Source organism: Gracilinanus agilis, chromosome 3, assembly GCF_016433145.1.
Source record: "Gracilinanus agilis isolate LMUSP501 chromosome 3, AgileGrace, whole genome shotgun sequence".
Classification (NCBI taxonomy): Eukaryota; Metazoa; Chordata; class Mammalia; order Didelphimorphia; family Didelphidae; genus Gracilinanus; species Gracilinanus agilis.
The window spans coordinates 170,371,934-170,398,168 of NC_058132.1; the positions used below are offsets into that span (position 1 = coordinate 170,371,934).

At 35.4% G+C, this 26,235-nt stretch overlaps 1 protein-coding gene across 1 annotated transcript in view; it reads left to right on the plus strand.

The window, feature by feature from the left end:
* The window catches only part of DEUP1 (deuterosome assembly protein 1), a 104,277-nt gene that overhangs the window by 33,356 nt on the left and 44,686 nt on the right, over positions 1–26,235 (plus strand). The window contains exons 6-7 of the mRNA XM_044666220.1: positions 20,563–20,708; positions 23,761–23,866. Of these exons, the coding sequence (XP_044522155.1) occupies positions 20,563–20,708; positions 23,761–23,866 (252 nt within the window). The remainder of the gene's footprint in view (positions 1–20,562; positions 20,709–23,760; positions 23,867–26,235) is intronic.

The following is a 26,235-nucleotide window of genomic DNA, read 5'->3' on the forward strand; positions in this document are numbered from 1 at the left end:
AAGTCAATTTTTTTTCAGGCGCTGTTACAGGAGCACACACTGTGAGCACTGTACGGCTCTCACGAAATTACATTTTAAAAAATGTGGCGTTTATGGCTCTCACAGCCAAAAAAGTTGCCAACTCCTGTCTTAGATCATTATATTGATCAAAGTAGCCAAATCTTTCACAGTTGATCATCATTATGATATTATTGTTGCTGTGCACAAGGATCTGCTGCTTTTTCTTATTTCACTTTGCTTCAATTCACATAGGTCTTGACATATTTTCTGAAGCCACTACCCTTGTCATTTCTTAGACATATTCCACAACTTGTTCAGTCATTCCCCGGTTGATGGGCATCCCCTTAATTTCAATTCTTTTTCACCACAAAAAGAGTTGTCCCTCCTCAAAAGTCTATTTTGCTTTTAACTACTGCCTCCCTTAATCTATCCTCCCTTTTCCCACCCATTTGGCTTGTTTCTTCCCCCCCCCCCCAATTTTCCTATTGGGCAAGTTACATTTCTATATACAACTGGGTATATATGTATACATATTCTTCCCTCTTTGAAACAATTCTGATGCATGAGGTTCAAGCATTGACTGACACATACCTCCCATTCTGATTCATTTTAAAAGCTTTTCCTTGAAAATGCATGTATTATGTGAGAAAATTTACCCATTTTCTTCTCCCTTCCCTCTTCTTCCAGTATATTCCACTTTCTCACCCATCCACTTTTTGAAGATCATTCTAATATAATCAATTCAGACCCATACCTTCTGATTGTATAAATCCTTTTAACTGCTCTAGTAATGATAAAGTTCTTAAGGGGTTCCATAGTTTTAAGCTATTTAATTTTGAGTCTCCCTTATTATTATTCTTTCATGTTTACCTTTTATGCTTCTCTTGAGACTTATCTAAACGTCAGATTTTGTGTTCTGTTCTGGTCTTCTATTTAGGAATGCTTGAAAGTCTTCTATTAAATATCTATTTTTCCCCTGAAGGATTATATTCAGTTTTTCTGGGTAGATTATTCTTGATCATCGTAATCCTAGCTCCTTAGCTTTCTAGAATATTAAATAATAAACCTTATGCTTCTTTCATGAGGAAGTCACTAAATCTTGTGTGATCTTGTCTGTGGCTCCAAAATATTTGAATTGATTTTTTATGGATGCTTTTTTTTTATGGATGAAAAAGTATTTTCTTTTTGACATCGGAGTTTTGGAATTTGACTATAATAGTCCTGGGAGTTTTTCTTTTGGAATCTCTTTCAGGGGGAGATCAATGGACTTTTAAAATATCTATTTTTCTCTCTGTATCTAAGATGTCAGGGCAACTTTCCTTGATAAATTATTTTGAAGTATGATTTCTAAGCCATTTCTTTAAATTCTCTCCTTGATTTATTTGCCAGATCAGGTGTTTTTCTAGTGAGATATTCATCCTTTTAACTTTCTTTTATTGTTTCTTGATGTCTCAAAGAGTCACTAGCTTCCATTTACCCAATTCTCCTTTTAGGTAATTATTTTCTTCAATGAATTTTTTGTACCTTTTTTTCCATTTGGCCAATTCTGCATTTTTCTTTAGTATTTTTTATGCCTCTATTTCCAAGTTGTTAATTCTCTTTTCATAGTTTTCTTATATCACTTTCATTTCTTTCCCCATTTTTTCCCTCACTATTCTTATCTCTTTCTTTAACTGTTTTCAGGAATTTTTGTTGTTTTGGGGTCCAATTAGCATTTTTCTTTGAGGCTTTTTTGGTAGTTGTTTTCATATCATTGTTATCTTCTGAACTTATGTCTTGGTCTTCTCTGCCACTATAGTGGGTTTTTATGACCAAATTCTTCTTGTTGTTGTTTGCTCATTTTTCTAGCTTATTTCTTGATTTTTAATTTTACAGTAAAGTTAAGCTCAGCTCACCTTAGAGCAGGCACTGTCTCAAGGGTCAGGCTCTTTTTTTATGCTGTTGTCTTAAGAACTAGTTCTGAGGATCTGCAAGTTCTTGATGTTTCCAAGATGGTGATCTTGGGAGAGGTGTGGTCATTGCTGTCCTGGTTTGTACTCTAATGTTTCCCAAGAAAGTCTCTGGAACCCACCATTTCTCTTTGCATTGAAACTGTGACCAGGGTCCCTTCTCCCTTATGACTAACTACCAGCACTCCTCTTCACTCTGGAACTATAATCCAGAACTGCACATAGGTAAAAGAGATGGAAATCTGTGCCAGCTTTACCCAGGAGAGCAAGAGGTCCCCCATAATTTCTATGTGATCAGTTGTCCAACTCTTCTACCATCTTTGGGCAGAGTCGACAGACAGGCCTCCACCCCAGTGCCACAGGTTTCTCCTTTAGACTTTTTAAATTTTCTCAAGTCAGAAAAATGTCTCACTCTAACTTTTTTTTAGCTCTGCCACTTTAAAATTTGATTTTCAGTTTTATTTTTAAATTGTTTATAAAGTAAAGTTGGGAGAGTTCTGCTTGGTGGCTGCCCCTAATCTGCCATCTTGGTCCCACCAAGCAGGCACATTTTTGACTAAATAGATGATTTGTAAATTTTTTAATAGATAAAAGTTTTTATGATAGGAGAATACTGTAAGATAAATGTACTAAGTATTTAATGTTAACGTAAAGTAGAAGACTACTAAGGCTACACTAACAAAGGAGAGGGAATTGAAATATTCTGTGGTTCTCCACAGTATAAGTGTGACTTGTAAATTGTAAATTCTGTAAATTGTTTTGCTAAAAAGTTTAGGGGAATAGTGACATCTGTCCAGAAGAACAGTTCTCAGGTGCAGCAATGGAGGGTATCTAAAGAAGCCACAGAACTAGTTTTTAACTGGCTTTCACCAGTTTGACTATTCTCAGGAAGTTCTGGCCTTGGGATCAGAGTGAGATCAGCTGTGGCATACAGGTCAGGAGCTGATATGTAGTATTTACAAGACTTCAGAGTCTATGAACCATAGATTTGTTGGAGAGGGGAGTGATAAAGAAAGAGAACGAAGAAATGATGAAAATAATAATGAAAAGAGTTTCCCCTCTTTAGGGGAACTTGGTCCACGTTCTGGCTGTTTGATTTATTAGCATTTAGGAGACCTTTCTTTCAAATCTCAGGTGGCCCTTAAAACCAATGTCTTCTTCCTTTCCCAGACAATAGTTAGCTAGGTCCATATGATTTGATGGTATGTAAATAAAGATGCTAATATTTAAGTTAACCAAGTTCTCCGTAGAGAAAAGAGTAATGTAAATATAAGTGGTATGCTTCATATACATTCTAATATAGAAGGAAGCTGAGATTTAATTAGTTTCTTGAAGAACAAGCTTGTTGGAAAAAAAAGATAGAGTTGGTTCTCTGACTCAGAGCATATCTTTCCAGGTTTTGTCCTTAGTAGCATTTTTTAGGATAATCATAATTTTTGTTAACTTCTCTTAGTTAAGCCTTTAGTTACAGAAACTGGGTGAAAGAATTCTTAGGTTCATATCATAAAATGAGGCACTAAACCAAGCAGGAAATTGGAATGTTTACCTTTAAAAACGAAGTTCAAAGAAAGCCCTCAAAACCTATACTTTTCAAGACATAGATAAGGATGAAAACACTTAAAAAAACATTCTGGCAATGTTTACCCATATTTCTAAACTACAGGATTGACCCTTTTCAAAGTATGTCATCTCATCTCAGTAAATCAGTTCTCTTGGTGAGTAAGGTCTTTCCTACTTGAGGAATAGATTTGTCTTTTCTTGATTTTTGGTGCCAATTTAGCACAATTCCCTTTTTTAAGAATCTTATTTTTCCTCTACTTACTCTCTCTAGCATCAGTTCCTTAATCCATCTTTGCCTATTCTCTAAACATTCTATTTCTGGATTGGCCTATAGTTTTATTCATCAGATCATCTAGTTTTGTTTTATTTTATTTTGTTTTGTGTTCCTTATTTTCTTATGTCTTCCCTTAGCTACTCAAAATGCTCTCAACAAATTGGGGTGGTCATCTGCCCACCAAGCCTAGAGGAGAAAATAATATATAAATACACATTTAGCAACAACACATTTGTTACTAAATTGCTTCCATATATACTTAAGACTTGACATTTATGTTTTAGTTGGGGGGAACCCAAGCTCCACTCCACCCTCACCCCAGTTGTGGATAGTGTCTCAATTTGCAATCATTTTTATGGAGGGGACACCTTTTGTTACCAAATATCCTTCCTTTTACTGTTACTAACTTTGCAAAGACAAAGCCTAAGATCTGTGTTTTTAACTATCAGTCTTTAAATTTCTCTCCTGGATCTTTCAAACATTCCCTTAGACTAGTGATGGGCAAACTATGGCCCGCAGGCCAAATTGGGGGGGGGGCTGAAATGTACTATCCCACCACTCCACATTATTCCTAATCCGATGAATACAATAAGTAGGATATAATACAATGAAACTTCAAAAGATTTGCCTTAGAAACAGACTGACAGGTGAGCATTTCCTTTCCTTTGGCCCCTTCTTTAAAAAGTTTGTCCATCACTGCCTTAGACAATTACTCGTTGATTGTTAAATAATAATGAATCAGAGCCATAATTGGTTGTTTTCTATATAGCAATAGAGCTGGAATGGAAGGAGAAATTGCTAAACCTTTTCTTCACCTCCCAGAGTCCACATCTAAGAATATAGATAATCATCATCTTGAAAACATCATTTTATAATGCCTAAGCCTTATTTATTACCCTCAAAGTCACTGGATTTAATGAGGATGTCAGTTGTTCCAGGTATAAGATTATGCCTAGTTTTGATGATTAAAAAACAAACAAACCTACAAGTCATTTTGCTCTTATACTTTTCCCCCTCCCATTCCTCTTGCAATAAGGTTCTATTATTCTTTGATGATGTTTGCAAAGTATGAAGTTCCTGCTGTAGTTTCAGCAAAGTATCTGTGGTCACATTCAAATCAGGTTAAGCTTCCATTGTATCTAACATTCTTTTTTTCAGTTTGGTTCATTTCAGAATTGTCACCCATTCCTCTTACAGTGGAAGACAGATATTGTGACCTGATTCTGAACCAAAATTGGATATATTAATATTTATGCTTCATTCATGATTTCTAAGTTGACATTTTTGTAACAAGATCATCCTCTGTACAAATTTCTTTAAAAATATTAATCTTAAATTTCCTGTTTAAGCTTTCAATAATCTTTGTAACTGAGAACTTAACAAAATTTTGTCACATCCATAGAAATTATGTTGATTTGTATAACATTCAGGAATTCATGGTATATTTCCAACTATTGTAAATATTTGGAAAAGAATATGCTTTAGCCAAACAAATTTACTACGTAGAATATTAGCATTGAAAGGGATCTTGGAAATCAGTCATCTGTCTTATTCAATCTGTACGTGAATAATAATATCTTCTGTAAAACCCCAATAAGAGATCATATAAATGTTGTTTGAAGGTATCCAGTGATAGAAAACTCACTGTCTTCCACGGTAGCCTGCCCATTCCTTCTTAAGGTCTATGAAGGCTAATGAAGGTGAAAGTGATGAGAGGGCATGCTCTAGCTGAAAAGTTCAAGTTCCAAGCAGCAATAGGGGGAAATTTTCCAGCTGATTGAAAGCACTCAGGAGATCAACTGTGGAAGGCAAATAAACTCACTAAACAAACTCTCAAAACACTTTACCCTTTCAATTTTCTCCACACATTTCATCTTGTGACAAACTGAGACTATGTTCTTGTTTAAGCTACTTTTCTTTCAGTCTAAAACTTGGACCTTGCTTTAAACCAACCCTGCCTTTATCTTTTATTAAGCACTTCTAGTTCTGAAAGTTTCTTGGCTTTTCCCAGCTCATCAACTTGTCTGTCCACTTCCTAGTATTGATTCAGTACATATTTCTAACCTCCATCTATACTGGGAGTCCCTCCGTGTATTTTTAGGGAAGTCTATCTACCAATTCTCCCAATAGAGGAGATTTTATTCAGTACTGTGGACCAGGATTCTTTCCTGAACTGAGTCCCAGTAAGGACCAGTATAATTTTGTCACATCATCCCCAAATTCTCCATCCCCAAGAATAGGAAACTGAAAACCAATAAGCTCACTACAAGAGTAGGACAGAACTGTGGTCCAATATATTACCCTGCAGCTTGAACTAGGCAACCTATGACAGGCAGGGTGATCACACTGCATAATGATGTCTGACTGCCAGCACACTAGGAAAGAACCGAGCAGTTTGAATCTACCCTTAAAAAAGGTCTTTGGTTGGATGCTGAATTTTCTTGGACTCACTGATTAACTGAGTATCTTCATTTTCTGGAGCATGCCCAGGTAATCTTTTTGATATTCCACCTAGCATGGCAGGCCACCATTTGGGTTACTTTCTACATGTTGAATGTCAAGAACTTTCTAACAAACTTCCAAAGTTTTCTGCAAAAGCTATAAAGTTTGGGGGCAGCTGGGTAGCTCAGCGGATTGAGAGTCAGGCCTAGAAATGGGAGGTCCTAGGTTCAAATCCGGTCTCAGACGCTTCCCAGGTGTGTGACCCTGGGCAAGTCACTTGAACCCCATTGCCTACCCTTACCACTCTTCCACCTAGGATCCAATACACAGAAGCTAAGGGTTTTTAAAAAAAAGCTATAGAAGTTTTTCCATGTCCTTCTTTGTGCATGAAAACCAACCAATGATCTACTGAAGAGAAGCAGTAGGAGAAGAGAAACATAGTGGAAACATGGCTATAGTTTCCGTGTGCTGGCATAATGAGGCCTTTATTAAAATTAGCCAGCTTTTATTTATCTTCAAGAAGCACTTAGTAGATCTGGTTCCATATAAACTGTGAAGAACTGAGTCAAAAGGTAAAATCTTGAGTCTCTTTAAACATGGTACCCAAACTGATAAACACTTCAAACTGAGACTTAGCAGAAACCTCACAGAAGGGACAGAGATGCCCAAGCACCATTTAATAGTGTCCATGGTCACTAACACAAGAAAAGACAGATGAACTGCAAATTTTTTCAGTGAAGGAGCCAGTAAGAGAAGCAAATCCTTCACTTTCCTTCTACCCACCTCAGAATCCACTTGTTTCTGACCCTAAAACAAGAACTAAGGAGAAACGTAATCTAGGTTCAGACTCTTAAAAACTCAGGAACTTCCTCTAACTTTTTGAGCGTAAAACTGATCTAGAGAGAATAAGAGCCATTGCAGCTCCAAATGAGATTAATGAATATGGAAACCAATTTCCAACTCCTAGAAATCAAGACTGGTAAACAAAATGAAAATTGGTCTTCTAAGTAGAGAAGGCAAAGGGGTCCCAGGAATACCTCTTTAGTCTGGCTGAGAAAAAAAATGAAATGTTCCTTAAAAAATGGAATGGACCAAACAAGGAAGTGGGATCTGAAAAGGCCAAGGGAAATCATGACTGCTACTACTTCTGGTGGTTCATGTGGGGACAACTGATACTCTCAAAAGAAATCTAGAAAGTGATGTTAGAATTATGAGGTCCCAGTGAAGAAACTGAAGTCCTTAGGACTGGGGCCTCTGAGCTTGTTTTAAAGATGATAGGTAGGTAGATAGTAAGATAGATTGACAGATAGATGATGGATAGAAAGAGAGAGACATAACAATAGACAACTATTTTAGCATAGTTGGTTTTCCTTTGTAATCTTATACATTTAAAAATATTCTGAGATATTCTTAGGTTTCACCATACTGCTTAAAGTGATCCATAGTACAAAAAGAGGTTAAGAACTGCCTTCTAGAGGAATAAGTGGGAATTTCATCATCATTACTCATTGAATACAAAGATGTTGGATATAGGAAGTGAATAGTTGGTTAAGAAGATCTAATCAGAGAAAAGGATTTGAATTTTCAGACTATGGCCTAAAATACAGGTACTCAACTAGGAATGCAGTGCACTTAACAAGGGCTCATAAAACCATCTTTGCTTGGAATCCTGCAAATCTAACCAAAAAGATAATTTGATTAAAAACATTTACTAAACTACATTATGAAAAGCACTGTGTTTGGCCTCTTGTTATATGTAATAAATTTAACTAGCACCAGGTAAAACAGGTGCTTTCCTACCGCTGGTTCTATAGTGTATTCACCAGGACACCACAAATAGCAGGCAGATGCCTTGGTACAGAAGCCAGAATGCCAGCCAACACCCCTATACCCAACAAGCCACCTCTCCAAACAATATCATAAACTGATAATCCTTTAGTCATCAAGCTGGTCTTGATAAGAACAGGCGTGGGACCCCTATTCTGAGACCCAGCTCTCCACCACCAAAGAGAGGTCATTCTCCTTCCTGCCAGGAACAGAGATGGCATTCATGGGTTGTTTTTGGCTGTGATCAAGGTCATATGATCACCTATAGGATCCTTAAAAGGCAGTAATGAGGTTACTGTGACAGTAAGGCAAGGGGGCACATATGGTTATTCATGACCCTCCTTAATCTCATGTAGTGATTCACAGGGCACTATCTTAGGTACGTTACCTGTTTGTTCATTCCTATTTAGTGAGGAAACCACTCGGGCTATTCCAACCACACCTAATCTCTCTGTCCCTAACCAGAAGTGATGACGGAATTTTTCACTAAGCAGCTACCCTCTCCATACTGTGATTCCATTTTGGTGGTTGGGGAAACCCTCATGAAAATAGCCCAGTTCCCCCACAGTATCTGAGAGGGTTCAACTTTTCCTCAAGGAAATTTTCCATATGCTTGACATCTTGAACCCACCTTAGGATGTCCTGATACTTCCGACTTGTTTGGGGTTTTTTTGGCCCCTCTGTTTCCTGGCATGCAGGTTAAGTTTTAACCTTTCCACCACCTATTCCCTCTCCCCCATTTACTCTAAACTAATAGCCAATTAGAGGAGACCAAGAAATGGCACTAGAGTGATACTTCCATTAACATGTCTCCTGTCATTAGAAATGCTTTACATTTCAGCATTTCAAAGTAATTCATTCAGAATAAATTTTGTTCATCCTTTGACCATCTGCACACACCCACACATATTGTGTAGGAAATTGCCTGGCAGAAATGGGGCAAGCCTTTGATCCAGCCATACCACTGCTGGGTTTATACCCTAAAGAGATAATAAAGAAAAAGACTTGTACAAAAATATTCATAACGGTGCTCTTTGTGGTGGCAAAATGGAAAATTCCTTGATTGGGGAATGGCAAATTGTGGTATCTGATGGTGATGGAATATTATTATGCTGAAAGGAATAATAAACTGGAAGAATTCCATGTGAACTGGAATAACCTCCAGGAATTGATGCAGAGTGAAAGAGGAGCAGAACCAGGAGAACCACATACACAGAGACTGATACACTGTGGCACAATCGAATGTAATGAACTTCTCTAGCAGCAATGCAATGATCCAGGACAATTCTGAGGGACTTATGAGAAAGAATGCTACCCACATTCAGAGGAAGAACTCTGGGAGTAGAAACACAGAAGAAAAACAACTGCTTGATCACATGGGTCAATGGGGACATGATTGTCAATGTAGACTCTAAATCATTACTCTAGTGCAAATATCAATAATATAGAAAGAGGTCTTGTTTAATGACACATGTAAAACCCAGTGGAATTACATGTTTACTATGGGAGGGAGTGAAAGGAAGGGAGGGAAAGAACATGAATCATGTAACCATGGAAGAATATTCTTAATTAATCAATAAAAAATATTTAAAAAGAATGGGGGCAAGCAAGCACAGAATGAGACAAAATCAAGAGTCTGCATTATGGAAGCAATTTTGGATTTGTAACTGGAAGACCTGAGAACCTTGGATAAAGCATGTGTCTACTCAAGGTCTCTCCTCATCTATATGTGGAGGGTACTGGACAAAATGGCCTTTGAGGCTCCTTCGTGTACTGGGTCAGTGGTGTCAAACTCAACTACAAAGAGATTTCTGCTGGAAGCCTATTGAGGGCAGATAGAAGGCATGATGAATAGAGAGCTGGGTCTGGTGTCAGAAGACTCATCTTCTTGATTTTAAACCTGGCTTCAGACACTTCTTAGCTGTGTGCCCCTGAGCAAGTCACTTAATCCTGTTTGCTTCAGTTTTCTCATCTGTGTAAAAGAGCTGGATAAGGCAATGGCAAACCACTCCAGTATCTTTGCCAAGAAAACCCAAAATAAGGTTATAAGAGTTAGACACAACTGAAGTGACTAAACAACAAGGTTGCCCTTTATTAAAATGGAAAGTCCCAAAATGTCCCAAAATGAAGGCAGGACTGAAAAACAAGGGCTGCAGCTACCATTAATTTTTGGGGTGGGGGGGGCTATAATACACTGATAACACATATAGAGCTTGCAGTCCATTAAAAGCTACAGATCTTTTTCAGTTGAACTTTTGCTTTGTCATATCTAAGCCTATCTCATGTTTATGATATTTACTTTTAGATAGGACTTTTCATTTATCCCTTTTAAAATTCACTTTATTTGATTTGGCCTTATGTTCTATACTGTGTTAGTTGATTCCTCTCAATTGTACATAATCCCTAGATTTGATAAGTATAACACCTTTGCCTTTAAGTCATAAATAAAAATATTAAACAGTACAGAGGCTGAGCCTAGAGGTACTTCACTAAACTCGTCCTTCCAAGTTGATATTGAACCATTCTTTGAGTCCAGCCTATTTAACTAATTGAATCTACCTGTTAATGATATTGTCATCTAAATCACATCTCATCTTAACTATGATGGTGAAACATGAAATTGTTTGAGCGATTTTGTCATATGTTTTGCTTAAATCTCATTAACTAATATCTAGAACATTCACTATCAGTCTAGTTGTCAAGAAAAAGAAGAAAGTCTGGCAAGCCTTTTCCTTGAGCAAACCATATGCTAACTCATCACCAAACATTAATTAAAATCATCCTTTTCATAATACATTTCTTATGATTAAATTTTTTGTTAATTATATTAACCTTTCCAGGTATCTCTCTTCTTCTCTCCCTTCCTTGCAATAAAGGAGGCATAACTTGACAAAAAATACATACATATATATATTATGTTTTTTGTATTTATCAGTTTCTTTCTCTAGAGGTAGACATTTACAAGTAATTAATCAAACATTAATTCATATAATGTTGCATATATGTTATCTTGTTTTCTATTCATTTTTCTTTTCATAATTTCATGTAGGTCTTTCTAAATTAAAAAAAAATTAACCTGCTCATCATTTCCTACAGCACAGTAGTATTCATCACAATCATGCCATGACTTATTCAGCCATTTTCCAACTGATGAACACCCCCCTTAATTTCCAGTTCTTTGCCACCACAAAGAGAGATTCTATAAATATTTTGGAACATATAGGTTATTTTCCTTTTTTGTGATCTCCTTGGGAAACAGACCCAATAGTAACATTGCTGGATCTAAAGGTACACATAGTTTCCAGATTGCTCTCCAAAATGATTATATTAATTTACAGTTCCACCAATTTTTCCTCCAAAATCTGTCATTTTGACATTTTATCATTTTAGCCAGTCCATTAGGTGTGAGATGACATCTTAATTGTTTGATTTGCATTTCTCTAATACATTATGACTTAGAGCATTTTTCCATATGCCTATAAATAGCTTTGATTTCTTTATTCAAAAATTGTCCATACATCTTGACCATTTATCATTTGGGGAATGGCTCATATTCTTATAAATTTGACAGTTGTCTATTTTACATATGAGACCTCTATCCAAGAAAGTAGAGAATTTTCCCCCCAATTTTCTTCTAATCTTGGCCACATTCGTTTTAATTGTATAACTCCTTTTTAACTTAATGTAATCAAAATGATCCAGTTTACTTTTCACAGTGCTCATCTATCATAAATTCATCTCCTATTTATAAATCTGATAGGCAATATTCTAATTTGCTTTATGTTTAGATCATGTGTCCCTTTTGATCTTACCTTAGTGATGGTATAAGATTTTGGTCTATACCTAGTTTCTACCAGATAGTTTTCCAGTATTCCCAGCTATTTTTACCGAAGAATTTACCAGTGAATTCTAAGCCTGAAAAATTGGATCTATAGTTTCGTCAAATAAGGTTTCTATAATCTTTTACCTACTGTTTGTTGTACGTCTATTTGGTTCCACTGATCTACCTTTCTGTTTCTTAGTATATTGTTTTGATAATTAATGATAATACAATTTAAAATCTGGTTCTACTAGGCCTCCTTCCTTTACAATTTTTTTTATTAATTCCTTTGATATTTGTGACCTTTTGTTCTAAATGAATTTTTTATTATTTTTTCTAACTTGATACTTTTTGGTAATTTAATTGGGATGGTATTGAATAAGTTCTTGAATTTTGCAAGGAGTTGAAGTCAAGGACAGTAAGTAACCTATAATTTTCAGAATTGATCTTTTCCCTTTTTTTCAAATATTGGAACCTTAGTCTTTCTCTAGTTCCTGAGGTACTACTCCCATTTGTCATGATCTTTCCCAAAACAATGATAATGGCTCTGAAGTCACACTGGCCAGTTCTTTTAGCACTAATATACTGTTCTTCAGGACCTGGTGAATCTAAATACTCTATCACTAGCACAATGTTTAACTTGTTATCTAGTTTGAAAGGCAGCATAGTATAGTGGATAGAGAGCTGGCTCAGAACCAAGAAAAAAATGATTCCAAGTCCTGCCACTGACTTACACTGACTGTGGGTCCCTAGACAGGTTCTAATTTCTCTAGGCCAGTGGTCTCTAAAGTAAAGCCAAAATTATGGGGCTTATCTTCAGAATAACCATACTTACTCTGCTGCTCTCGCACTCTCCTCCTTCATTCCCTTCATCTGAGTTCCCAGCAGTTATGGAGAGGAAAAAGACCTGACCACTGGACTACCCATACCCACAGGTATAGCTACGTAGGTACAGTTGAAAAAATTCCCCTATCTCTAAACCCCAGATCACTTAGGGGCTTTGGCAGGTTCCGTTGGGAGAATAGATGGACTCTGGCTCCCACATAATAACTAATAAGAGTCTCACCTTCCTTTTTTTCATTTAGGGTGGAATAGAATGCATCATTCAGTATTATCAGGCATGGATGGGCTACAGTCTGGGTCATGTTCTATTGTGTTCTCTTTTCCCCAAAACTCATCCATTTCCCAAACTTCCCTATTTCTATCAAGGACACCATCATCCTTCCAGTTACTCAGAATTCCCTCTTTGGCATAATCTCATTATCATGTCTTGCTCCTTTTTCTCATCCCACATATCCAATTATTTGCCAAATCTTGTTTCATCCTTCACAGTATCTTGCATTCACATCAGCTTCACTGTTTCCATAACTTATCACCCAACTTCAGGCCCTCGCCACTTCTCAGCTAGTGTTTATTATTAGTCTCCTGATTATTCTCCAGGCTCAATTATTTGGATTATTCTCTCCAGTCTGGATCCAGGTCTTTCAAATATAAATGTAACACTTTTTTCAACACACCATGCTTCACTATTTACATTATCATATTACATCATTATATTCATCTTTAGTTACCCTTGCTTCTGTTTTCTCTTCATTTATTTTTTCAAATCTAAGTTGGTCATTGAATTCCATGTGAATCCATGTTGGTCATTTTTAGATACCTCTCCTCCTCCTTGCTGAAATTGTTTTTCTATGTAAGGAGGTAAATTTGACCTGCCATAATTTCACTAAGTCTTGATAGGATGAGATAAATGAAACTATCTTTAGTTATATGAAAAAATGCTCCAAATTACTATTAGAGAAATGCAAATTTAAATAACTCTGAGGTACCACCTCATACCTATCCAACTGGCTAATATGACCCCAAAAATATGTTGGAAAGGATTTGGAAAAACTGGGACTCCAATTGTTGGAAATTGGCTAATATGACCCCAAAAATATATTGGAAAGGATTTGGAAAAACTGGGACTCCAATTGTTGATGGAGTTGTGAATTGATACAAACCATTCTGAAGAGCAATTGGGAACCATGCCATAAAATTGTGCATAATCTTTGATTCAGAAATATCACTATGAGGGTCAAAGATAGGGGAAAAGGATATTTGCAGCAGCTTTTTTTGTGGTGACAAAGCACTAGAAACTGAAGGAATATCCATTAATTGGGGAATGGCTAAAGAAGTTGGGTTATATGATTATAATGGAATACTATTGTACTGTAAGAAATGATGAACAAGGTGATTCCTAAAGTTCCTGGAAAGACATGTGAAGTGACCCGAAGTGAAGTGAGCAGAACTAAAAAAACATTGTACACAGTAACAACAATTATGTATGATGACCAACTGCAAATGGCTGAATTATTACCAGCAATGCAAGGATCGAGGACAATTCCAAGGGACTCATGATGGAAAAGGCTATCATTTTCATAAAAGGAATTGGCAAGAGTCTGAATACAGATTGAAGCATACCATTCTTCATTTTATTTCCTCCATGAATTTTTCTCTAGTGTAAATTTTCTTTCACAACATGATAACCATGGAAATATGTATTGTGTGATAACACATATACAACCTATACCTGCCATATTGAGAATGGGGGAAGGTTGAGAGGAAGAGAAAACATGAATCTCAAAATTTCAGAAAATTATTTTTATGATTTTAATTTTTTAAAAAGGATAAGATGAATGACTCAAATATAGCCCTGAAAAAGTAGAAAAAGATAGACAAAAGGGGATATGGGTCTGGTTGGATTTTATAATATGAAGATATATTTGTGTAAAGAAATCTAAGACCCAAAACAAGAAAGCATAATGGAGAACAGTTAGGTGAAAATCATAGGAACCAACCAGAAGTGATTTTGTTAGAGTATTTATAGACCATCTAGATATAAAGAGAGGACAAATGAAGGGTTTAGGAACTAATCCTATCCAATACAGTGAGTACATATTAAGAGTCTACTATATGTAAGGCATTATATTAGGTGATGGAACTAAAAAATAAAAATATAAACAGCATACGTCCTCAAGGAGTTTATATTCTACTGGATCACAAACCATGTCACAAGTTCTGGTAGGGATAAAGGAGGGCATGATATTATAATTATGGGCAACTTTAATTATTTGGACATCTGTTGGAGATCTCTTAACCTATAGTAGAGTAGCTAGAAATTTCTTGACTTACCTGACTGACATTCTTTCATAGATCCCTTTTACCTTGTCTCCTATAAATGAAGTAATAGGGAACTTCATCAAAATGATGGGACATTTTGAAGGAGGTGAACACTGTACCCTAGAATTTCTGATAAATTAAACCATTTACACAAGGCCTTCATCAAGGTCTCTCATATTTCTTGGGTTTGGCCCTCAACTTCTCTGTCAATGAGTCAATCATTCATCCCTCACTTTCACAATATTACTAGCCATATTAATACAACACAGTATCATATTAGCTTTCCTTGTTGTCATATCAATTAATTTATCCCCACCTCTTTTTCACACAGAATATTATTTAGCTTTAATCTTTATCCTCTGCATTTTTAATCCAGTTATTAAACTTTACATGTATCCCTATTAAAGTGCTTCTAATAGATTTGGCTCATCAATCTAACCTCTCTAGTTCTTTATGGATCCCAATTCTAACATCCAGTAATTTAACTATCGCTCCCAACTTTGTGCCATCACAGATTGAGAAACATATTACATGAAGCCACCCATATTTTCAACCAATCTATTAACAAAATTTGAACACCTGAGAACAAAGGACAGACCTTAGGTGTACTCTACTAGCAATCTACCTTCATATTAATGGCATCATCACCATCATTATTGATATTAATATAGTACTTTGAGATTTACAAAGTACTTGAGATCTCTCTCATCTATCTATCTATCTATCTATCTATCTATCTCCCATTTGATTCTTACAACAACCCTCAGTACTTTCTTAGGCATTTCTCCTACTCCGACTAAACTTTCCTCTCTTTTCAATCTTGACTACATATAATTAGCCAATTAAACTGCATACTATCTTGTATTCTCATCTCACTCCTCCCTTGTTTTATAACCCCTTAAAACTCTTGCCAAACTTCAACCTTAAATTACTCCCAGAATCTGCTTCCTCTAATCCTATTTATGCTGTCAGACAGGTCCAGAAGAAGTCATCCGTGGTGCCTAATGGGCACATTACAAATTCATGTTCTTCAGTTTCAATGGAGCCCTTACTAAAGAGTCTTCCCTAATTGATCCTTAACTCAATCTCTACAGAAACTATTCTAAATTTCCCCATCTCTTTCCTCATTCAACTTTTCCCTCTTTACTTCTGCCTTCAAACATCTACCTTCAAACATCCCCACATCTAGCTCATACTTAAAAATTTTTTACTACATCCTACCATCCCCTCTATCATCCTCTATTTTTGTTCCCTTTATCAAACAAACATATTGAAGTTTTAATACTTGCTGTCTCTACAAACTTTCTTCCCACTATTCAAATCTTTGCTTCCAACCTTATCACTAAAATGCAACCACTCTTCCCAAAATTCCTGATCTCTTTTTAAAAACTCATGCTAAGGTCAGTTCCAAAGCAGAAGGTTAGATAATTGGGATTAAGTAAGTTGCCCAGGGTCACACACTTAGTTTCAGAAGCCAGATTTGAACTCTAGACCACCTATCTCCAGACATGGCACTCTATCCACTGAGCTACCTGCTTGCCCCTAATGATTTCTTAACTATGAAATCTGATTTTTTTTGTTAGTACTTATCCTTCTTGAACAACTATTACATTTCATTTTACACTGCTGACCACCCTATGGATTCTCTCCCCTCTTTGGGTTTTTGTGACACACTATCCTCCTTCACTTTGCATCAGTTCATATAATTCTTTCCAGGTTTTTCTAAAATTGTCCTGTTCGGGGCAGCTGGGTAGCTCAGTGGATTGAGAGCCAGGCCTAGGACACTTCCCAGCTGTGTGACCCTGAGCAAGTCACTTGACCCCCATTGCCTACCCTTACCACTCTTCTGCCTTGGAGCCAATACACAGTATTGGCTCCAAGGCAGAAGGTAAGGGTTAAAAAAGATTTTTTTAATAAAATTGTCCTGTTAATCATTTCTAAATACAATAGTATTCCATCATAATCTTATACCATCACTTGTTCAGTCATTCCCTAATGGATGGACATACTTTCAATTTCCAATTCTTTGCCAACATATAAAGAGCTGCTATAAGTGTTTTTGTACAAATAGGTTCTATTTTCTTTTTTTTAAATCTCTTTGGGATATAGACATAGTTAGTGGCATTGTTAGATCAAAGGATAAGTAGAGTTTTATAGTCCTTTGGGAATGATTCCAAATTGCTCTTCAGAATGGTTGGATCAGTTCTAAATTCCACCAACAGTAGCTTAGTGTCCCAATTTTCCCACATCCCTTCCAACATTTATCACTTTCCTTTTCTTTCATATTAACCAATCTGATACTTGTGATCTCAGAATTGTTTTAATTTTAATTTCTCTAATCAATAATGATTTGGAGAATTTTTTCATATGAGCATAGATAGTTTTTTTCATTTCTTCTTCTGAAAAGTGCCCATTCATATCCTTTGGCCGTTTATCTGTGGGGAATAACTTGTATTCTTATCAATTTGACTTCATTATATATATCTGAGAAGTGAGACCTTTGTCAGAGACATGGTAAAAAGTATTTTTCCTAATTTTTGTTTTCTAATCTTGGCTGCAGTGATTTTGTTTATGCAAAAACTTTTTAATTTAATGTAGTCAAAAATTATCCATCTTATATCCTTCAATGCTCTCTAACTCTTGTCTGATCATAAATTATTCCTATTTTCATAAATCTGATGGGTAAACTATCCCATGCTCCCTAATGTGCTTATGATATTTCCTATTATGCTAAATCATGTCTCTATTTTGATTTAATCTTGGTATACAGTGTCAGATGATGGTCGTACACTTTTCTAGTTTTCCCAGCATTTTTTTGTCAGTTAATTCTTCTCCTAAAAGCTTGGATCTTTGGGTTACTATGGTCATTTACTACTGTGTATTGCATACATAATCTATTCTTTTGATCCACTACTCCAGCATTGATGAAGATATGGTAGAAGACCAGAACAGGCACTCAGGAAGCTGCTCATTCCTCCTCTTCCAAGCACTGCCCCCGCCGGACATTTTTTTTTTTTTTTTGCATTCCCACCCCTCTGTCCAGTTTCCAAAGCAAGTATTTCCTCATCTCTCCCTGGTAATTCTGGGGCTTACAGACAGCTTGAATTTGGACTCTGGGCACTCGAACTTGGAACAGGTTAGCCAACTGCACTACTCTGTTTTTTAGCCAGGACCAGATTGTCGTGATGATTACCACTTTATAATACAGTTTGACTATCTATAATATGGAAATAGATCTTAATCAATGATACATGTAAAATCTAATAGAACTGCATGTCGGCTATGGGGGAAATTGCAGGAGAAGAAAAGAACATGAACCATGCAACTATGGGAAAATATTCTAAATAAAAATTTAAAAATAATACAATTTGAAATATGGTAGGGCTAAGCCACCTTCACATTTTTCTTCCATTATTTCTTTTGATATTCTTGACCTTTTGTTCTTACAGATGAATTTTATTTTTCTAGCTCTACGAAAATAAAATTTTGGTAGTTTGGTTGTTATGGCACTGAATAAATAAATTCCTTTAGGTCAAATTGTCATTTTTATTATATTGGTTCAGCTAACCCACAAGCAATTAATGTTTTTCCAAGTGTCTTTAGATCTGTCTCTGTGTGAAAAGTTTTTGTAATGTATTCATATAATTCCTGGGTTTGTTTTGGAATGTAAAACTTTTCATTTTCTGCCAAGGGCACTCCTATTCTTTTGGTGTCCTAAGTTCACAACTTCATCTTTAACTCTTCACTCTGATCTTAACACATATATTTGATAAGTTGCTGTTTAGCTTGACTTTTCTATAATTATGGGATCTTTTCTCTCTACTAACGTAGATATCACTTTAGTTAAGGCCTCCATTCCCTCTTGCCTGTATTATTGCAGTAGCCGTCTCTTTGAACTCCTCACCTCAAATCTTTCCTCACTCCATCCCCAATCCTCTGCTGCCAAAGTGATTTTCTTTAAGCACAGATCTCCACATCACTGCCCTATTCAATCAACTATAGTGGCTTCCTGTTATTGCCTCTAAATGAAGCATAAATCGTTCTGCTGAGTTTTTCAAGCCCTTCATAATTCAAGTCTCAAACTGTCTTTCTAGTCTCATTCTACATTTTCTTTATCTACTTTTTGTTCTAACCAAACTGCCTTTCTCTCTGTCGAAAATCTGCCATTCCCTTACCTATATCAGTGCCTCTGCACAGGCTTATCCCCCTCATTTCTACCTCACAACATCCTCTTCCTTAATGATACAGCAAAAGTTTTACCTTCTGCAGGTTACCAGTCTTCAAATGTTCTTCCTCTCTAACCATTTGTATTTAGACTACATTCTTTTCAAAACATATGTGTGTGTGTGTTGTATCCTCCATTAGAAATGCTTCTTTAGAAGGGGAACTGTTTCATTCTTTGTATTCCCAGGTCTCTAGAACAGGGCTTAAAACAGCAGGTGCTTAATAAGTGCCTCTTGATTGGTTGATAAGTATTATAGCTATTATCATCAATTTATACTTGTGGAAACTGAGACTCTGTGAAGTAACTTGCTTCACTGTCACACAGCTAATTGGGTCTGATCATTCAAACAATTCCAGATCCACCTAACTAAATTGCCATCTACCCCAGATCATCCCTGTCTTGTAAAAAAAAGGTTGTTTTAAAAGTTTTCACTAATTCATTGATGAAAGCTAGGTGTATAGAATGTCTATGACATTTTCCTCATTTATCAGCCTAGGAGCCCTGACAGAAAAAGGAAATGAGGTGGGTTTTTTTTGTTTTTTTTTTTTTTAACCCTTGTTCTTCGGTGTATTGTCTCATAGGTGGAAGAGTGGTAAGGGTGGGCAATGGGGGTCAAGTGACTTGCCCAGGGTCACACAGCTGGGAAGTGGCTGAGGCCGGGTTTGAACCTAGGACCTCCTGTCTCTAGGCCCGACTCAAATGAGGTGTTTTTGATGGAGACATAGTGACTCTTATTAACAACTTCCCTTTCTACATACTCAGTTCAATTAAATTTGATTCACCAAATGTATTAAGTCCTTTTTCCAGGGTAGTAGAGTACGATCGTGATAGGCAAATTGTCTAACAGTATTCCTTAAAAGATTTTTTTTATTAACAGAGAGGCCTTATTTCCATTTTAGGTCATGAATATTGACAGTGAATGGACAAAATGATTTTGTCCTAAATATTATTGAATGAGAAATCCAGAAACCTATTTTTTAGAACCAGTTCATTTATTAAGAAATGTGTGACTGAGGGCAAGTAATTGTGCTGGCCCACAATTTCATCATCTTTAAAATGGAGTTATTGGCCTACAAGATTTTTAAGATTCTTTCTAGTTTTAAAGTTCTATGACTTTATGACTTAGGACTTGGAGCTTTAGCAATACAGAAATCTATAGACTTTGCTCTTACTTAACAAAAATGCTTAGCATTAGTTCTTTTTTTTATAAAGACTAGCTTATGAAATATAAAATTATTTTACTGCAGCCCATGAGATCATGAAGTCTTAATATTACATTAAATCATTTTGATTTTCTATTTAGACCATGGAAGCAGGACTTTCAGAGGTGAAAAATGAATTACAGTCACGTGATGATCTCTTGAGAATTATAGAAATGGAACGACTACAGTTGCATAGAGAATTATTGAAAATAGGAGAGTACCAAAATTTTCAAGATAATCAAAAAAGGTATGGTTCTTTGTATTCAATATTTACTTTTAGAAGAAATCATTAAACTCATAGTAGTTGCATGTCTCGTTGGAATTTATTTGATGCAAGAATAAAAAGTACCCATCTGTTCTTAATTTATATGCTTACAGATAAAACCATATTGTCAGACTTTTAAAAATATATTTAATAGCTAGTTATTAATCTTCAGGCTTTGTAAAAATATTGGATTTATACATTAGATATTAGAATAACTCATGGATACCCATTTCATAGTCAGAAGTTATTTCAAAGTCTTTTTTCTTTGGGACTTTTATGGAAGTTGTAGTATATTTATTTGACTTTGTATGCAAGTTGATAAATAGGAGCAATTTTAAAATATTTATTTTCTACTTCCTTTATAATAGCAAATAAATGCTATTTTGATTTTAGCCTCCATATGTATCCATTACCTTGCCACTGCCACTGAAAGCTTTTGTTAGGACAGATTTCTTTCCCCTTTTTTTTAGAATCATTCAATTATATCTGTTTACCAGGTAACCACAAAGGAATTTGGACTACTAAAGATCATAAAATCTTTTAACATTTCTCTGATATGTTGATTCTTATTAATGCCTTTTCTCAGATTAAAAGCATTAATCCTGGATCAAAGCCAGGCTTTTAAAAATCCAATAGTTACATGGTAAAATTGTATTTTTTACTCAAAGTTCAACATTATATTATAGAGGTAGTAATTAAAATATACGTAATATAAGCATAGTATAAAAGTCAACTTTACTTACAGCTTTGTAACATGACCGAACTGACACTGCAGCTCCTTGAATAAACCCTGAGACATACTTAATATTAAATGGCAAGATAGGACCCCTAAAATGATGCCTTGTAGTAATAATCTACTAGTATAGAAGAAATGTCATTCAGTCTTTGCAACAAGTTATATGATAGTAATTTATTTGTTAATCAACTAACTTTTATTTCATGTCCCATGTATATAGAACATGGATCATGCAGTCTGGTGTCATTTCTAACAGGGGAATATTTTTAGAGGAGCATGGCATTTATTTCAAAATGTTAGTGATATATCCTTGACGTTGCTAATTTCCCTTTAAGAGTTCATTTTATATTTGTCATTCATACATAAATATTTGAGGACATATTTATATTTTTACCCTATTAAAACTATGAAGATCATTTGCTTTTACATATTTAAAATGAACTCTTTGTATAAAAATAATGCATTTCATTAAGATGTACTTAGAATAATGTCTGTTATGTAGCAAATGCTTAATAAAAGCTTGTCAATTAATTGTTCAATAATCAGAAGACTGGCTTCAAATTTTTGTTCTATTTGTGTAATCTTGGGCAGGTGACATAGTCCTTTTGGGTCTGTTTTCTTTTTTAAAAATATGCTTTTATTTGTTTTATTAAATGTTGTAATTACATTTAAAATTTTTTAGTATTTTAAAAATATTAAATTCCAATTTTCTCCCTCCCTCTTGCTGCCCTTTCCCTACCTCTTGAGAAAGCAAGTAATATGATATATCAATTATACATGTGAAGTCATGCAAAACATTTTTCTATATTAGCTGAATTGTAAAAGAACACACTCAAAAGCCCCAAGAAAAATAAGAAGAAAAAATATGCTTCAGTCTGAATTCAGAGATCAGTAGTTCTATCTCTGTCTGAAAGTGGATGACATTTTTTATCATGGGTCCTTTGGAATCATCTTGCATCATTGCATTGGTCAGAATAAAGTCTTTCACAGTTTATCATTGTTACAATATTCTTGTTATTGTGTACAGTATTTTCTTAGTTCTGCTCACTTCACTTTGTATCAGTTCATATAAGACTTCCAGATTTTTCTGAAATCATCCTGCTTATTATTCTAATAGTTACAATTATATTTCATCACAATCATTTATCACAACATGTTCTGCCATTCTCCCAGGATCAGTTACAACTTGTCCCAACCACCATGGAGTCCATCTCAGAGGGAGAGGCCACACTTCCTGCTTCCCCATTCCATTTAGAATTCTCCAGCCCTGCTTGCTAGGTCTCCTAAATAATAATTCAGTAAACTTCCTCACAACAGTTCATATGAGACTTTCTAGGTTTTTCTGAAATCATCCTGCTTGTCATTCTAATAGTACAATTATAATTCATCACAATAATTTATCACAACATGTTCTGCCATTCTCCAATTGATGGTAACCCTTTCAGTTTCAATTCTTTGCCACCACAAAAAGAGCTGCTATAAGGATAGTTCCTGTTGCCTTTTCTTTGACTTCTCTGGGATAAAGACCTAGAAGTAGTATTGCTGAATCAAAAGATATGCACAATTTTGTTGCCCTTTGGGCATAATTCCAAATTGCTCTCCAAAATGGACCAGTTCACAATCGCATCAACAATGCATTAGTGTCCCAATTTTTCCATATCTCCTCCAACATTGGTCGTTTTCCTTTCCTGTCATGTTTGTCAATTCATAGGAATGAAGTGGCATCTGAGACTTGTTTTAATTTGCATTTCTCTAATCAATAGTGACTTAGAGCATCTTTTCATGTGACTATTGACAGCTTTAATATCTTTTTCAGAAAACTGCCTGTTCATATGCTGTGACCATTTTATCAATTGAGAAATGACTCTTATTTTTATACATTTAGCTCAGTTCCCTATATAGTTAAAAAATGAGGCCTTTATAAGAGAAACTTGCTGTAAATTCCTCCACCCCCCAGTTTTTTGCTGTCCTGCTAATTTTGACTACATCAGTTTTGTTTGTGCAAAAAAATTTAATTTTGTGAATGCAAACCCATTTATTTAATTTCTCATGATCCTCTCTATATCCCGTTTGGTCATAAAAAGTTCCCATATCAATAGATCTGACAGGTAAATTTTTCCATGCTCAGTTAATTTACTTATGATATCACCCTTTCCATCTAAGTAATTTGTCTATTTTGACCTCATTTTGCTTCATTGGACTGCGATTCCATTGATATAGGCTGCTTTGAAGCAAATATAATAATAACTCTTTGTCAAATTGTTTCACTTTTAGTTGTTATTTGATTTTAATTTGAAGGATTGAGCCATCCTATTCACATATCATCAAAGAATCAGAAAGAAAAAGGAAAGAGCTGTTCCCCTTGACACCTGACCAGGCAAATCAGGAAAAGGAATTGAATAAGGTACGAAAAATAATTAGCTGAATTTTTAAGATATATCGAGATGTATCTCTCCCTTGGATTGAAAGGGGAAAGAAGCTCATTTTTACTCCTTTTACTTTTCAATGTTTCTTCAAATTATAGTCCATAAAGTGTCTTGTTGTAGCACTTCTTTGTGTATCTCTTTGGCATATGCAGAAAAGTAACCAAACACATATTTAGCAACCCATCCCTCAGCTTTAGAGAAGTCTACCCAGGGAAGTCCATTGCCCTTGGCATGGGACATAGATATAAACATTGACTCAAAGGTGATGTGCTGTCATCCAAAGGGAAGAGATATTCTTTATTACCCTTCTAGTAAAGATTAACTTTGTTTTTAGCCTCATGATATGTTACTCCCTGACCCATACTCTGAGATCTAGCCAAATTGTCCCCCTCTCTGAACTTCACTTAGAACTCCTAGCTCCATTTATCTTTTCTGTGGACTTCCAATGCCTGGCAGGCACTGTCTCCACACCTTTGTCTCAGTTGCTCTCTTCTTTCAGGAGTGGTATAGCTTAAGCCCTAACTCACACTTGGAAAACCATTCCTAATCTCAGTTGCTAAGGCCCTTCCTCCCTGACCACCTTGTAGTTTTTAGATTTATAGTACTTATGTATACTTTGTATATGTGAATATTGTCTCACCCATTATTATACTCCCCACCCCTTCAAACTCAGAATGCTTCTGGAGCTATACTCTAGGAGAGGAAGGATTGGCTCCTTTTCTGTATTTGTATTCCCAGTGCCCTGTAGAGTGCCTGGCACATAGCAGGCTCTTGATAAATGCTTGAATGATTGATTGATTAATTAGTAAAACAGGGATGAGCTTTACATGGGTTTACAACAGCTTAATCTCTGAACTTCAGTACTAAGATTTAGGGCATAATATGCCATCTTTTATAATTTCACCTGGCATTGTTTTTAAAATAACTGAAAAATTATGCCATATTTTTGATTTAACACTAATATCAGAACTAGGTCTCCACTCAAGTCCTGCTCATAGACTTCCTCATTGGTTTCTTGAAGGTTATATCACTGGAGCACAAGTTATGGCAGTTTCTACTATGCTAGAGAGGCTCTTCAACATTGAGCCTGGTAAATGGTATATCTGTTATCAGAGAACAGCCTTACTATAGGCAGAGAAGTACATTTCCAGGATGGCTGCAAGATAATGACTTTTTTGACCTCAGTGACTCTTAAAATACTAGGTTGGAGAAGAGTTGCAATCTGGGTTGTGGAGGCCTTTCCAAGTCATATCAACATCTTTCACCTTTTAAGTAGGAGTCTTGGACTAATCTCTTAATTCTGTGGTTTAGAACCCTAAACTCCATTGCATCTCATGGTGCAAAAACATACAAACAAAAATGGCGAATATTAATGCTAAGCTTTAGTGGAAGTCTTTGAAGAGTTATGACAAGAGACATGTTGCAAGACTGGTAGCAGTCAAATTGATCAGTTCTTCAAACTACAGGATTATGAACTTGACAGATTTTCAATTTTCTTGATTTGATTTAATATTTCCAGGTGTGTTTGATTGGACAGCCTCTGAGATTCCCTACAATCTGAAATTCTATGATTTTCTAAAAAGTATCTTTTATGCTATTTTTGGGCAAAAGTCATTGTCGGTGATATGCCACTGCCCATTTCCATCAACTATATATCTCTCCATTATCCCTTGGGTCACTTCCAGTTTTGATTCCTTAAAGAGTTAAATGTCAAGAAATTTACTGTTCTTTCAAAATGTGACAATTAAAAATTTTAAATATGGCTGATATACCATAAAATGTCATATGGTAAAGGCAAATGATGCAAATTCAGGTGTGGTTAACTTTTTTCTTACTTTCATGGAATTAAGTAGGAAAATAAAACTTAAAACAATATAAGATTCTATTGATATGGCACTATTTGTATTGAGGCAAAGATTTTGAGTTCCAAAATTCTTTATAGTCTTTTGAAGAATACTAAATAATACAGTGGTAGGCAGGAAAGGTAACAAATGGATTATATTAAAATAGCTCTATCTTTTATGAAGTAACTACTAGTTAATTTGTATTCTCTTGTAGTCAAACCAATAAAAGCTTTCTATACGGTTTTATTCCTAATCTCAATTCTCAAAATACAACCGATACAAGTTATTTCATTCTGAAATAAACATTTTCAAAGAGGTCTAAAGTCATTTGGAGCTCAAGTATATTAATCTTATTTAGAAAGTTAATTTTTCACTAAAGGATGCTACTTTAAGATCTCTGTGTTATGAGAATAATACAAATAGTTTGATACTTTTTATAATAGTGTATTTCATTTTATAGCTTGAGCATTTAATTTAAAAAACAAATGTAGTAAGGTAAATTC